This window comes from Ips typographus, linkage group LG11 (assembly GCF_016097725.1).
Source record: "Ips typographus isolate SLU linkage group LG11, UJ_Ityp_2.0, whole genome shotgun sequence".
In the NCBI taxonomy this organism is placed as follows: domain Eukaryota; kingdom Metazoa; phylum Arthropoda; class Insecta; order Coleoptera; family Curculionidae; genus Ips; species Ips typographus.
In genome coordinates this window covers 5,260,283-5,276,206 of record NC_138432.1, presented here as the reverse complement: position 1 = coordinate 5,276,206, position 15,924 = coordinate 5,260,283, and the positions used below count along the sequence as shown (strand labels likewise).

The window sequence follows — 15,924 nt, the reverse complement described above, 5'->3', positions numbered from 1 at the left end:
AAATGTTTTTTTAATTTTTCAGTATATCTCGCTTTTGAGGCCTCCGTTGTGCGACAGTTCAGCACCAGGCGCGGACGCCATTAATAAAGTCGAATGGAAACAGGTGAGTTCCGTCATTAATCATCAGGGCATTACCATGTTCACGGTTTAATAAATCACACCTTTTTCGGGAATAACAAAACCGACGATAACCGAAAACGCGAAACACACAATCACCGTCTAATTGGAATTAGATTGTGTGCGAAAAAATGGCTCTTTCGCAATCAAAACATACAAACAAGCAAATGGGACTGCCTATCTCTATATGCGAAAAACAAACAAATCGTTAGTCTGAATCGTTTTATCGCAGCCCCTATTGTGTACCGAAAATTTAGTTGCAAAGCGTGAAAACATTTCCATATTTAATGGCAGTTTCGTAGAGGAGTTTCCATCTATAAAACTCAAAGTATCCTTAATGACTGTATCCTTGAGAGGATCAAACTACTGAATAACTTTTCAAATGTAGGTGTTTGTATATTACTAAGTGTAGGGTTGATTAAAAGCGGTGTGTTCTTAATGAAATTTTGAACAGTTTTCTAAAGTTGAGGGGATTTCTTAAATGTTAACTTAGGAGTAATCATAGTTGCTAAACTATTTTCTCCAGAATGTAGATGTTTATCTTCAAAATTTTAAAGAAAGTTTATTTGCTCTGCTTGGCAAGTTAAATACAAGACATTTATAAGATAATATACTTAAGAACTTGATAACTGCAGAAGGGGGTTAAAGAGATTGCTTAGAAACCCTAAAAAGTTTTAACATATTCGGTATTGTTGAAAAGAGCATTTCTTGGGCAATAAAAATCAACCAAAATATAGTTTATTTAGTTGAATCTTTCTGCGTCAGGGGGCTACTTTTGACACCATGACTCAAATTCCAAAAAAAATAAAAAAAAACAAATGGAATGATATAACTTTTTCTTTATGAAAAAGTAGCCAAATAACATTCAAATAGGCAAGTGAAATCCGTTTTTTAAATTCTCGTTTCTAACCTGAAATATTGAGAAAATGAGATTATGAGATATGGTCGAAGAACAGTGTTATTGGGTCACCCGGTACATCTTAGACCTGTCTTTGTCATATGGTGTGTAGAATGTTTCAAATAAACGAGTTATGAACGATTTTTTGGAAGAATACACGAAATTTTGACTCAAATTTGAAATTTTTTTGTGCCCTACTATATTAACAGCAGCCATATTGGATTTTGCTCAATCAAAGTAACCTTTTTTACATATTTCAAAGTGGGGTCAATTTTGCTCTAACTGGCACGGTTTTGGAGATGACTTTGAAACTATAGCAATTTTGACAGTTTTTAGGGCGTGGCACCCTTAAAAAATTACATTTTGACATATGACAGTTTACATAATAGCCAGTGTCGCTCTCTAGCGGCCAAACGGAGTGACTTAGCCGAAAATTTAGTCTAAATCAGGGATTTTTGGGCCTACTATACTAACGGCGACCATTTTGGATTTTGCTCAATAAAAGTGACTTTTTTAACTAATTTCAACCTGGGGAACACAAATCTGACGTCCATTTTGCTCTAAGTGGCACCGGAGATGACCTTGAAATTATGTCAATTTTGACACTTTTTAGGGCGTGGCACCCTTGCAAAATGACATTTTGATAAATGACACTTTACGTCACTTTTGTACTATTAACCTGAAGGTATTTAGGCAGTTGAGGTAAATTTAAAAAAATAAAAATTTTCTGAAAAAGATCAAAAGGTATCACCCTTGAAATTTCTTGAAAATTCTAGTTTTAAATTTTTCAAGGTCAAACGGTGTATGGTATCAAAAAAGTGTATAGAAGGTATCCCATCGAGCTGCATTCTTGATAAAAATTTCAGACCTCTAACCTGAAACGTTCCTGAGATATTAAGCAAAAACTGCAAAAAACGAGAGTCAACTTTGACGCCCTCTAGTGGCTAAACGGGGCAATTTAGCCGTGCCCGCTCTACGTCACGTGATAACCCCATTTATAAGCTTTCTTTTGTTATTGTGTTATATATACAGAATACTTCAAATAAGCATGTTATGAACGATTTTCTAGAAAAGTGCACGAAAATTTCGCTTAAATGAGGGATTTTTGATCCATTGTGGGTGGTCAAATTAAGGCTGCTAGAGCAAAAACAGTTGAATATCGATACAAACATTTTACAAAAAGTAGGCGTAGAATTTGATGTAGAATCCAAAAATCGAATAAAAAATGGGTCATCCTATTTAAAAAAATTATTGGTTTGGTTTGTTGCTCACATTTATTATTACAAATATCTACAAGATAAAATGAAAAATAGAAGAGTTACGGGGATGTTGAAAATGTAATGTACCCTGTATATTGTCACGAATAACATAAGTTGCACCATGTTCCGGTACCTAGTCTGGCCCCGGTCTCCCCCAGTGCACTGCCGAATCAGCGAGACCGGCAAATTGGGGTCATGAGACGAGTATTTAATCGGCGTCTCAAGCCATCGACGACCACCGAACTCTGGGGTCATCCCCAGAGGGAGGTCACGAGCGACAGTCCGAACTTCCTAGTGCCCGGACGGCTCGTTACCCTGTTGCAGTACCTAAAGTAAGTCCTTTGGGCGTGTCGGACATAGGGGCACCCTGCTCGTATCGAGCGGGTACCGCTTGGCGGCACTTCAGAAGGCCTTACGCCCATACCCCCACACCCACGCATCTACACACCCCCTCTTGGACAGTGTTCAATACTAAGAGTTATGCAGCGCCGAATAAAGAAGTCATGCTTGTACTACGTTTGTTGTTTCTCTTCCTGCGCTACCCCCTAAACGTGACATGGTGGAGGCGCCTCGTTTGATCTCGGACTACTGATCTTCATATCAGTAGTCACACCCCAGCTCTACCCCTGACGCTACGACCCTCCCAAAAAATGAAGATGTTGAAGATTTTGAAGGACCAGTTTACAGACTCGCATTTGCCCGAATCGAGTAGGGTAAAGTAAAGAGCGACCTGGAGGACGCCCTAAAGCAACAGAGTCTATGCAGTGCAGATGAGCACAATAATAAGTATAATTTATATTAATTTAGTAAAGGTAAAATTTAACTGAGTAATTGGGTATAGTAGAAATAAGTATATAATTTGCATAGTTGCAGTTTAGTAATAACATTGTCTCAATTTTCTAAGCCAGTGACCTAGGTTCCTTGCTGAGACAGCAAAATAGTGCAAGTATCGTGTGTTTATTTAAAACTAGGTCAAGTGCAAGTACTTGATATAGGATTCTTTGAAATATATATATATTGTTTATTTCAGTGGCCACCGGACGACCTTGTTGCGTCTATCAACGCATTGCCATATCATTTAAGGAAGTAAAGCAGCAAGTCTTGGAGAAGCTGACATCTTCAGATGGGTCCCGCCACGACGGTTCTACTTACACCCGTGTGCACCCAGAGTCTTTTAATAAGTCGAGCTGAAGAAGCATCTCCAAATGTGCTCACGTTAATTAAGAAGAAGTATACATGTCCAATGATAGGTGTGCTAAAGGAGCACGCAAAAGGACACAGTAGGAAGAAGTGAAGCTAAGCGATGAAGTTTGCCGCTTAGAGAATACAGTGCCAAGAGACGGCACTACGAGATGAAGCCTAGGTGAAGCGTTTCCACTTAGATGATGGTGCCCAAAGGAGTATACAATACAATGTGCAGTTGACGTAAATTTTGGCCAAAATGGAGAGCAAGAAGATAGACGCAACACAAGGTTGAAAGGTGACCCAAGGAAAGAATTAATTTTTTTGTGGCTGAAAACATTATCTAGGAATCTAGAAGTAGTTTTAAGAGAAAAGTGTTTATATTTTTGGAATAAAGTTTTTCCCATACCCTCTCTAGCAAATAAGCAACATCGGTTAATTTTAAGATTCATATGGAAAAAGGAAAGACGAGAAATTTATTTTGTAATATAGAATTTTAGTGTTCGGGGCGAACACTTGTTGGAAGGGGGAGATGTCACGAATAACATAAGTTGCACCATGTTCCGGTACCTAGTCTGGCCCCGGTCTCCCCCAGTGCACTGCCGAATCAGCGAGACCGGCAAATTGGGGTCATGAGACGAGTATTTAATCGGCGTCTCAAGCCATCGACGACCACCGAACTCTGGGGTCATCCCCAGAGGGAGGTCACGAGCGACAGTCCGAACTTCCTAGTGCCCGGACGGCTCGTTACCCTGTTGCAGTACCTAAAGTAAGTCCTTTGGGCGTGTCGGACATAGGGGCACCCTGCTCGTATCGAGCGGGTACCGCTTGGCGGCACTTCAGAAGGCCTTACGCCCATACCCCCACACCCACGCATCTACACACCCCCTCTTGGACAGTGTTCAATACTAAGAGTTATGCAGCGCCGAATAAAGAAGTCATGCTTGTACTACGTTTGTTGTTTCTGTTCCTGCGTTACCCCCTAAACGTGACAATATGTAATAGAATGATAAAAGTGTTTTGAATGTGCTTCTTTATTTCTCACATAACTACTTTATTGATAATATCAGAAATGGTATATCGTGAACATAACGTGACTTTAGGCCAAAGTAGAGCATTTTCAAAATTACTAACCTTCAGAAAATTCTACTACCTTCAATTACAGCTCAATAAAGCAAACCTGTTGCTCCCTTTAGGGAATTTAAGTGGTTCAATTAAGGGCTTCTTTCGGCTTAAGGTAAGGTTTACCCGTACCTGAAGTTAGTGTTCCGAGAGATTAAATTTGTTATTAAATTCTTGCGGTCGTATATAGCTGGCACAAAACCTCCTTAAAAGATTGGTAGACCAAAGAAATGGAAAGCCTTGTAGAATTACATTTGTGTGCTTTTATTGATTAGGTAATCGCGTTAAAAGGGTATTGATTTGAAAATAATTACACTAAAAAAGCTTTACGAAACACAAAATTGCAGCAAACAATGCAGTAGACTAGAAAAGAACAGGATTATAGTTAAAGGCACGCTAACCTATCATTACTATACACTTCATAACAGCACTAATTTAAGTTTAAATATAATATTTTATAGTACGAAAGTATATCTAAAAATAAAAAAAAGTTGCACCAAAATTATGGAAAAAGGCTCTTTAGTGAAAAAAATTAATTGCAATTTAGCACCTGCCAATTGTCTGTTAATTTTCACTTAAATGACAATTCGTAAATGTTTCATTGTTATTACATAATAACATAATTTTACTTTCCTAATCATTTTTTATTGCACGAGTCGGATTTCATTTAATTTACTTCCGCACTGAAAATTGCCAAAATATAATTAAAAATGTTGAGGGTACTGAAACTTCGTTTTTAATTTAACCATGTTACTAAATTAAAAAAATGTTTAAACCCCAAACACGTGGTACACTGTGAAGTTATTAAAAAATTGAATTAATTTAACAAAAACGGTTTTTCGGACCTCCCAAGTAATTAACTTTCTGACTGTTTTCAGTTAATTACGGCTCTGTTTAAACCGTCCTTTCTAAAAAAATTAACTAGTTACAACTTACTCAGAGCTGTCGATAGTTGGATTACTTTAATTGATAAATGAATTACTAATTACTAAACTTGAAATACTAAATACTATAATTGAATTACTTTTTAAAAACAAAAGTTATAAATGATTTTTCAATTACTAATCAAAAGTAGATGCAAATGATAATTATTGATGTTACAGTTTCTTTATATTATATTTTAACTGAAAGAAATACAGTTTATTTTGGTTCTAATTAAATTTTTCGTAATTTTTTTTTATTGGTAGATGCTTTTTTATTAAAAATGGATATAATGGATACTTAAAGTATAATAAAAACCATTATTCAAACTACTTTTTGAAATATCCACAATTGCCCATTTAAATAATATTTAAAAGCTTAGCAGTTAATTATTTGCAGGTTTTCGATATCCTATGGTCAGATCCCCAAGAAACTAAGGGTTGCATACCCAACGCCCTTCGAGGAGCTGGTACCTACTTCGGACCTGACGTTACCAAGAAATTCCTGGAAGAAAACCGGCTATCCTACATCATCAGGTCCCACGAATGCAAAGCTGACGGGTATGAAATGTGCCACGACAACTTGGTGAGTGAACCTTAAAGTTACTTAACCAAAAAACTCCCCGAAACCGCTCTTTTCTCAGATTATAACGATATTTTCCGCTTCCAACTATTACGAAATTGGATCGAACAATGGGGCATACGTGAAACTAATGGGGCCAAATTTGGAGCCCCATTTTGTTCAATACATGGCAAATGCTGGGAGGAGGAAATTGAATTTTTATCAACGAATGGGATTGGTGGAGTCTGGAGCTACCAAAGAGCTACAAGCTCAAATATTGTGTAATCGAGCTGTCATTGAGGCTGAATTTGCTAAATTGGATCCGGAAAATACTGGTAGTTGTTTTAGCTATTTTTATAAGTGTTAGAGTTAGATGAGGAATGTTGTAGGTATGATTTCCATTGCTCAATGGTGTATTACACTAGAAAAGTGCACAGGGTTGCAAATTCCTTGGAGGTTGCTGAAAGATAAATTGGTTACGATCGATCCGGAAACGAAAATGGTGCACTATCAAACCACTTTTGATATTAAAGGCACTAGATTGAATGTAAGTATTACTTTCTTGTACATGTCAACCGCATTTAACAATTTTGATTATTAGAGCGTACAAGGTGCTAGCACTGTAGTGGAAACGTTGTACAGAAACAAAAGCAGTTTGGAGGCCATATTCCGTATAATCGATAAAGACAATTCCGGTAAGTACCTTACTGAACGTAAAGATCAATCAGCTGATTATCTTTATCAAGGATACATCAGTTTGGACGAACTGGCGGAAGCCTGTAACCTAATAAAAGAGCACATGCCCTGCAACATGACGGAAGACCAACTCCAAGAGATATGCAGAATGATGGACTTCAATAAGGACGGTCTGGTTGACTTGAACGAGTTTCTGGAAACGTTCAGGATGGTGGATCCAGAAAGCAAAACTAAAAACATGCCAACCAGCCCGGAAAACAGCAACTTGGCCAGCGCAAATCGGAGTCCGAAACCTTTGAAGACGCTCAAGTCCACTGAAAGTCGACAACAATCTCAAGACACCGCGGACTTGGAGAAATCTAACATATTTGTGGAAGCTGCCAATTCTTTGCAGGTACCTGAAACGTCAAACAACGAAACTCCAGCTCAGGGAGGAGACAATTTCTCATTGAAAGTACAAATACACAATTGCAACGGTTCCAGTCCAGAAGGAAGTGACAACGACGGAAGTCTAATGCCAATGCAAAGGAATGGATTGAAAACTTCTCCAGTTTTGAGTAGCAGAAGGGGATCTCAAATCTAAGCAAGTGGCAATATTCTATATGTTATTCAAAACATACGCTTCATCAAGATTCTTCCCTATGTGTTAGGTTAGAACAGCTGGTACGACAGTAGTTATTAAGTAGCCTAAAGAGTTTATTTCAAGTTGCTTGTGATGTTTTGTAACTGCCACCCTGTTTGTTGTTGCGTAGATGTGTTTTAGAATAGAGTCAAGTATTATACATAGTGTAATGAGTGTTGCCCTATAAAACTACAACAAAATCTTTTGTGGAGGTGTCCTACGTATTCAGGAAGTAGTTTGAATGCAATTATATAATTCATTGACAATAATTTCAGGAATGTTATTTGCTATACTTTTTATTTCACAGTTTTGCATTAAATCTTACGTAGGACAACCTATACAGGGTGGTCTTGTTTAAAATATCAATAATTCATTATCAAAAATAAGTTGACATGTATTATGTCTTTTTTATGAAAAATGCTTCCTAAGGAAAATACAGTACATTTCAGTTTAAAAAAATCGGTTTTTTGTCCGAAATTAATACTCATTATGTGATGATGTTAATGACGTTTGTCAAAATTATCCACTGACGTAGATACAGAAAGATGGTTTTCATTTTTCCGCCTTTTTTTCTACGTCACTGGATTTCAAAAATGACAGTTACTTTGAATTTTTTTGTTCAAGTTGAAGAAGAAAGTATCTCTTATGTAAAATCCTGATCTGAAACTTCGTTTACGAGATAATGACCAACCTAACCCAACTTAAAAATTGTCTTAGAAACGTTAAAAAATAACTTAAGAGGGTCAGTTTTTATAGTTCCGGACAAATTCAAAGACTTTAGTCTTGAAAATTGACTAAGAAACCAGTACATTAACTTTGAATCTGTGAAAATTGACTTGAGACATTTAAAAATTGTCTTTGTAACCAGTTTACATAGTTTTCAGACAAATTGAAAGACTTTAGTACTGAAAATTGACTTGTAGACAAGAAAAACTTCTTTTTGTAAAATTTTTTACTACAAATTCATACATTTAAACCTTGAAAATTGACTTGGACACCAAAAAATGACTGAATTTCAACATTTTAGTCTTGAAAATAGTCTTAAATACAGGATATTATCATTAGGTTTATGAAAATTGACTTGAAGAAAAACTGTTCAAATTTGTTTACTTTGGTTTTCATTTTTTTAAAACTCTAAACTATTTTTAATATTTAAAACTGCTTTCAGCTTGGAAAATCCAGCTTCAATATTAACTTCACCCAGTTTATGACCTAGCAGACTTAAAAACCAATTTTTACATTTTCCATAGACTTAAAAATGTAATTTCACCTTTTGTTACTCTTAAATAGACTTCTAAACGCGTCAGTGTTAAAAATTGCAGCATTTCTTAAAATTCTAGACTGTTTTTAGTGCTTCAGGGCTCTTTTTAGTCGGAAAAATCGAGTTTCACAAGTATCTATCACACAGTTTTTGACTTCAGAAATTTGAACTGTTTCCAGTATTTAATTAAATTCTAGACTCGTTTCAGTCCAGAAAATTGAGTCGTACACCAAATAAGTCTTGAAAATAAACTTTTGGACTCTCTTTAGTCTTAGTAAAGACATTTCTAGCCTTAAAAGTCAACTTTTAGACCTTATTAGTAGTAAAAAATGAGTTTTATGCGCACAGTCTTTGTCTTGATTTCCGGACAATGGATTACAGTCTGAAAAACAAATTTTAAGATTATACAGTACAAATTTGGACTTTCACAAGTTTTGAATGTTCAGTTTTACACTACCTATATAGTCTAAAATATGGTTTTTTCTATTTTCAGTGTCAAAAATTTACTTTGTAATTTTCCCAGATGACCAGATTTGAATCCTTTAGAATTATTTTAAAATAAAATATACAATAACCCAGAAATACAGTGGTAAATGCCCCAGACTGGTAATAAACTCATACAGTAGATATACAGGGTGGATTTATTATCATGCAAGCTGAAATCAGCTGTTTCACTTTTTTTGCGACACCCTGTATAAAAAATCAATTAAAATTGCTGCAATTTATTCTTTGTGCTAACCGTGTCTAGGTTTGAAATAGAGGGTGTTAAAGTTTAGTTTAAACTGTAAAATTTTTTGAAACATACTAAAACTTCTCCAAATTTCAGTTTTAAGAATCGTGTTTTTTGATGGGCTATCGAATGATGAATTATTGACACTTAAAACTGGACAACCCTGTATAATTTTGGCTAACCATATTCTTTTCACAAAACTAATAACACCTTTGTGGTTAAAACTTCTATCATACAAATTAATCTAAATCCTTCCATAAGCAATAATGTTCAATTAAATACTACATTATCATTGTTAAGTGTGTAGATCATCTAGATGACAAAAGACCAAAGGATTTGGAGGTGCAGTTGTATTTTGAGAGAATTTTAATAATTGAATGTTAGGCGTAGAATAAGAAAGACCCTCCGAATCTGTGGTCCTTAACTTTCTTTAGCGTTTACGGAAATTGTCTATAGAAGCGGTTCTCAAATTGTCAGCACGATGAGAGTAATTTGCTCAATATTGTTTGTTTATTTATAATTCATGGTTTATCAGTTAAGTGTTTTTCAATATATTTGGGTTTTTGTGCTGTCAAAAAATCTGAAGAAAAACTTTTTCAAATCTACCATGTGACACATATTGAGAACCGCTATAAAATTTAGTAGAATGTGTTAGACTATTATAATCTAAACAAAGTTGATAATTTTTTATATAATATGTGGTGAAAGCCTGACAAGCTGCTATATCCAATTTAATGATCTTAACAAATATCACTAAAAATATCGTTAAAAAAATATCATTATAACCTTTCTAATAAAATAATATCTTATAACTGATACGCTTGATTAAATTTTAAGGTGACTAAACTACTATATTATAAAATGTTACAAGGAAAGATATTCGAATATCCTGTGAGTTATATGTCTACAATTTTGTTAGTTTTTTGTGTCAGACTGTCTGGGCTTTGTGACTATTTGACATAGTATGTTGCAAAGCTTACGACTCACTGTTTATATGTATATTTGTGGACCAATTTTTCTGTATGTATATATTGGACCAAGAACAATTTTTGTGAGCAAAATTTCGTCCTTCTTCGAAGAGAACTTATTTCGCTTTTATATAAAAAAAAGTATTGGTTAAAGCGTGCCCGATTAACAATTTTAGCTTTAGTTTTTGGATTTAGTTTAGCAAATTGACTGTGTTAACTTAACAAATCATACGATATTTTATAATCTCTTATGTATATTTTGTACTCGTTTTATGATTGGAGACGTTACCGTAGTTGTAATAGAACTATCATCTATTTACAGTTATTAAAAGCTCTTTCATCTATAACAATTTTTTTTGACCTATAGTCTGTTCATCTGATTGGCAAAATGATTGACAATAAATTAGATATTGTATGAGCAACCAATCACTGTTTATATGCCAACAATTAAACTATTTTTAGGTGTAGAATATTTGCAGAGGCTTCTGGCAATTTTTAAGTTTTTAGTCGTAATTAGGTTTGCAGTAGGTATTATTAAAGAGCTCTGGCACAATTGTTGGAAGGTTTAAGACATTTCTGGTAGAGGATTCACAATAGCATTTAGTTGGTTTCTATGGAACTTTCTTCTATGGAAAATGATCCTAGAGTCATCTGGTATTTTAAAATAACTTTGGGAAGGTTTGATACACTTTATTGTAAACTTTTAGAGGCTGGAATAATTGGATCCATTGGCCACAAGTAAAAAAATGTCAATCAGCCCAGTTCTGGAATTATTTTGACTACTAAACACTCAGCTTCCAACTATTAAAAACGATCATATTTCTAAACAATTCTTATTTAATACTGATCACCAGGTACAATCCCATTTATCAGCTAACAGGATTGGCTTCCTGTATAACTTTAATAACTCGGTCATATAAAAGTGTTTTTACATCTTTGGCTGTCGTGAAATCTAGGTGGTTAAAGTACTCGTATTCGACAAGGTATTTGTCCACAAGCTGGACGTTCAGTTCGCTTATAAGCCGTTCCACGTCCTGAAATAAAAGTCAATTAACTCAAAACACTGAAGTATAACTCAAAACTTACTACAACAGAAGCGAGAAAGTCGTTTTTAGCATAGTAAATAGCTAGCGGAGCAGTAACTTTGGTAAGGTCGTAATTTGGGGGCTCTGACGTACCATAATGCGCAAAGTTACTTAACGAATTACCATAATCGTACTGCCTAAACTGGGCTAGAAAAAACAATTTTTAAAATCCACATTAATCTGAGAGGATATTTTTGTACCTGACTCTACTTCTTGCAAGAAATGTTCCACTTCCTTAAAAGATACACCGTTAGGTGTGTTTGATAAAAACACTGACAATGTTGACTGAAAAAAAAGTATAATAATAGTGTTTGTTTTTGAACAATAGTAGTATTTTCAGATACCTTGTCAACTTGCTCAGCATCGAAACCAGCAAACAAATCAATAAAAAAAATACAAAATCCTTGCAAAGAACTGTTCTCATTACAAACAGTTTGAGCCAGAATATTAATAGCTGGTGAAGGAGGAACACTGTGAATATCAAACAGACTAAACACCACCTGAAATTTTATGGGTAAATCACTAGAAAAAAATTATTGTTTTAGTACTACCTGTAATATGCTTTTAGTATCAATCACTAATTGCACTAAAGGACTGTGCATGTTACTACAGTAAATTACAGGACTCAACATTGCAAACAGGTTCATTTTGTCGTTGTACTCAGGTTTAGAAGTAATTAATGCCAAGCCTGCTGCAGTACCTTGCGAATGCCCAACATATGTTAATTTGTCCTGATTGGTTGTGCTTAATATGTAATCAATGATGGCGGCCATATCGTAATATCCTTTTTCATGGAAACTGTAATTCCAGAACGAGGCGTTTTTTGTTGTTAAGGTTTGGTGACGTAGAGCGTGGCTGTTACCCCTCATGTTAGCCAACCAAACATCGTAACCTGGTAATTTCTTGCTAGTTAAGAAAGTGTTGTTTATTAAGAAAGTGCTCACCTAAATCCGATAGAAGTAAAGGTAAAGAAGCGTTTGGGCCCTGCCAAATCCAATCCATGGCAGAACATGCCAAACAGTGTGCAAACACCACTGCAGGTCTAATTCCATCTTTCAGACCATCTCTTCCATAAGGTACTCTATGAACTGTTAAAATGTATCCATCTTCAGTGGTAACATCGTGAGATTCCAAAGGATACTCATATTTGGCCAAAAACTGGGTCTACAAAAGTGATGATAACCTTAGAAAACCGCCGGTGTAAAGTCTTACAATGTTTAAATCACAATCAGGATGAAAAACTGTCACATTATCGAACATTCCCAAATACTCCCAAACCACTTCCCATATCTTCTTTTCCATGTTATTGTGCGAAGTTTTTAAATTGCCCACCACAAAAATTATAACTGTCGTGTAAATCACTTTCATTCTTATTTCTTATTATCGATGGCACGTGAACTTAACAACTGTACAATAATATTTGTGTTGCTCACCAAATTTATCGCTCCTTAGCGAACTTTGACTTTGCTTTGTTTGGATTATGTCTGCAGATTAATATTGGTCAGTAGGCAACTTTTTTATATTACTGTTTAGTAATATGCTTATTACTCGCTAGATATTACTCACGACTAAACTATTAGTTTTAATAAATTGTATTTCTTTACACATTCTTCCTTTTATTTAATAGTTTAGTAATGTAAGTTTAGTGTTAATTAATTTTTGTCATGTAAAGTTACAATAATTTATTCAACAAAATGACCAATCATATCCTTTATACAGGGTGGTCCAGTTTTAAATGTCAATAATTCACCAATCCATAGCCAATTAAAAAATAAGTTGACATGCATTATGTAATTTTCCTGAAAAATGATTCCTAAGGAAAATACAGTCCTTCAAATTTCTGTTTAAAAAATCGGTTTTTTGTCATAACTGTCAAACCATTGGAATTATGAATGACGTTTGCCAAAATTCTCTAGTAGCCTAGATACAGGAAGATGGTTTTAATGTTTTTGCCTTATCTTCTACGTCTCTATTTATTTTTCAAAAATTATGTGTTTTTTTTAATTTCATTGTTTACGATGAAAAAGAAATTATCTCTTATAAAATTCTGATTTAAAACTTCCTGTACGAGAAGTTCAAAGACCCAAAACTAACTCAACCCAACTTAAAAATTGTCTTGGAAACAGAAAATTCACTTAAGAATTTTTTCATAGTTTCCAGACAAACTGAAAGACTTTAGTTTTGAAAATTGACTGAGAAAAGATAAAAATTGATTTCAGAAGCTTAAAAATTGTTTTTGTAACTAGTTTTCATGCAAATTGAGAGACTTTAATATTGAAAATTGATTTGTACTTGTAGACATAAAAAACTACTTTTTCTAGAATTTTTTACTACAAATTCATACATTTAAACCTTAAAAATTGACTTCAACACCAAAAAGTGACTATGAACTAATGAAAAGTAACATCAGAAGCTTAAAATTTGCATTTGAAGTAAGTTTTCATAATTTTAAGACAAATTTCAATATTTTAGTTTTGAGAATAGTCTTAGATAGAGGACATTGATCATGAAAATTGTCTTGAAAACTAACTTTTCTTGCTTTTAACTTTGCTTTTAATTTTCTCAGAATTCTGGACTATTTTTAGTGTTTCAAAACTGCTTTCAGCTTGGAAAATCGAGTTTTAAGACTATCTTTACCAAGTTATTGACACAGCAAACTTAAAAACAATTTTCACATTCTTCATAGACTTAAAATGACATTCCAAGCTTTGTTACTATTCAATCGACTTAATACGAAGTACACAACAACAAAACATCCTTGAAAAGTAACGAAATTAGTTTGATTTTGGTTGAATGCATTTTATACCTTTATCAGTGCATTTTTGCCATTTATAACATTTGGTTGTGTGTTTTTGACTCTTTGAGTTTTAGTCTATTTTGAAATATGGACAACCGTCAAAAATCCTCTCCATAACGCTGTAAACACACAAAACACTCTTAAAATCCAGTGAAATCAGTATAAACAGTACAGTACGAAAGGTTTTGTATAGTTTTATGGTAGAATTTGTCTGTCTAAAACTGTTAAATTCGATCCCATAGAGGTACGAAACAACAAAACATAAGTACTTGAAAAGTAGCAAAATCAGTGTGACTCAATTTACTTTTATTTTGCTATAACTGTCAATTTGTCCATATTCGTTGTGAATACTTAGCACAGTTGTAGAAAAAGTATAGTATTCTACACGCATGTAATGTCTATTACTCACTTCATAATTTACGACACTCGCTGTTAAACTTCATCTAGTAATAGCTATGAAACATGCCCATTGAATAATAAATACACTATTTTACATATTTTAACAAAAGTAATTCAATACTTACGATATTCAAACCAGTATCCGGATGAAGCAACGCTTGTCGTTTGATCAACGCTAGCGTATTACTGGTCAAGCCCAACAAGTTTTCCAAATCACCTTGATTAATCACTCGGCTTGAGCTTGAATTAGCCAAGACGACTAACAAAAAACACACCAAACCGTTCATAGTTTTTAGCTATATGAGCACTTAATAACAGACAAAAATTGATTAAGGCCATCATTTAAATGCCGACCAATTTAAATAATTTCTGCTTGTATTATACAAGTGCTTGATTAGATATATCAATAAAACACCTGTGTTTGTATTTATTCAGTTTGATGGTATCATATTAATTTAATGCATTAAATTGGAAACGTTTGACTTGAAGGATTTATTGATTATTTTTACTTGCCATGGCACAAATTATGTGTAATTACGAGTGGTTAATGGATGTCTACGATGCCCTAAACGGTCGTTCAACATTTTATCATTTTTAGTTTTTTATATTTATAAATTATTTAGTATGGTATTTAATACTATACAGAGTGTACTGGATTTCATCTGCATTATGGAAATCTCCTAAACTGTACAAGACACGCTATTTATACAGGGTGCTTAAAGTAGTAGTTTCTGAGAAAATGGCGACCAGTGAAGTACTTCAAAGTTATGTTAATACCAAAATTCCTGTTTAGAACTTTGCTGTCGTAAGTTTTTGAAGTTTAACATATCAATTGACTACTTTACTAAAAAAAATCATAATAAAACTCATACCAAACCCGTGGACAAGTACCTTCTCCAATACGAGTAAATACTTAATCATTTATCACTAAGATTCTGCAACTGCCCAAGATGTTAAAGTACTTTTAAAGTTATCCAAGTGTAGATAGTCTAATTTTTAAGCTGTTTCACTGTAATTTTGATCATTTTCAACGTGATTCAAAGCATTTTTGAAACTTAAGTCAATTTAAAACTTTTAGAAGTGTATTTAATAGCTTTTTTCTACAAACGGATTAGAAATTCAACTTTTCACACGCTACTGAACTATTAAAAATAGCATTTTAAGGCACTATTGTTTTAAAGAAGCGTTTTAAAGCACTGTTAAAAGTAAACAAATAATTATATGCTATTTCGTACCATTGTCGGAACATCTGTTCCATTGCACTTTATTCATTTATTTATGCGACAAAGTTGATATTAACACGTAT

General features: G+C 34.1%; 2 protein-coding genes across 4 annotated transcripts in view; one reads left to right on the top strand and one right to left on the bottom strand.

Annotated features, from left to right (window-relative positions):
* Window positions 1-10,687, top strand: part of rdgC (retinal degeneration C) — a 51,005-nt gene extending 40,318 nt beyond the window's left edge. For both annotated transcript variants that reach the window (XM_081988886.1, XM_081988885.1), the window contains exons 10-15: window positions 23-103; window positions 5,899-6,084; window positions 6,143-6,395; window positions 6,450-6,607; window positions 6,662-6,755; window positions 6,807-10,687. In XM_081988886.1, coding sequence (XP_081845012.1) covers window positions 23-103; window positions 5,899-6,084; window positions 6,143-6,395; window positions 6,450-6,607; window positions 6,662-6,755; window positions 6,807-7,339 — 1,305 coding nt within the window. In that variant the 3' untranslated portion in view covers window positions 7,340-10,687. The remainder of the gene's footprint in view (window positions 1-22; window positions 104-5,898; window positions 6,085-6,142; window positions 6,396-6,449; window positions 6,608-6,661; window positions 6,756-6,806) is intronic.
* Window positions 10,688-11,156: 469 nt separating this feature from the next.
* Window positions 11,157-14,952, bottom strand: LOC145735126 (lipase 3-like). Of its 2 annotated transcripts, none has more exons than XM_081988887.1 (7): window positions 14,744-14,952; window positions 12,367-12,586; window positions 11,974-12,314; window positions 11,767-11,922; window positions 11,623-11,707; window positions 11,424-11,569; window positions 11,157-11,371 (listed from the first exon to the last, which is right to left on the bottom strand). In XM_081988887.1, exons 1-7 carry the CDS (start codon window positions 14,903-14,905, stop codon window positions 11,207-11,209), a joined length of 1,275 nt encoding a protein of 424 aa, XP_081845013.1. In that variant the 5' UTR covers window positions 14,906-14,952; the 3' UTR covers window positions 11,157-11,206. The 2 variants fall into 2 exon arrangements, with proteins under 2 accessions (XP_081845013.1, XP_081845014.1); XM_081988888.1 differs by lacking the exon at window positions 14,744-14,952 and adding an exon at window positions 12,635-12,938.
* Window positions 14,953-15,924: the final 972 nt, after the last annotated feature.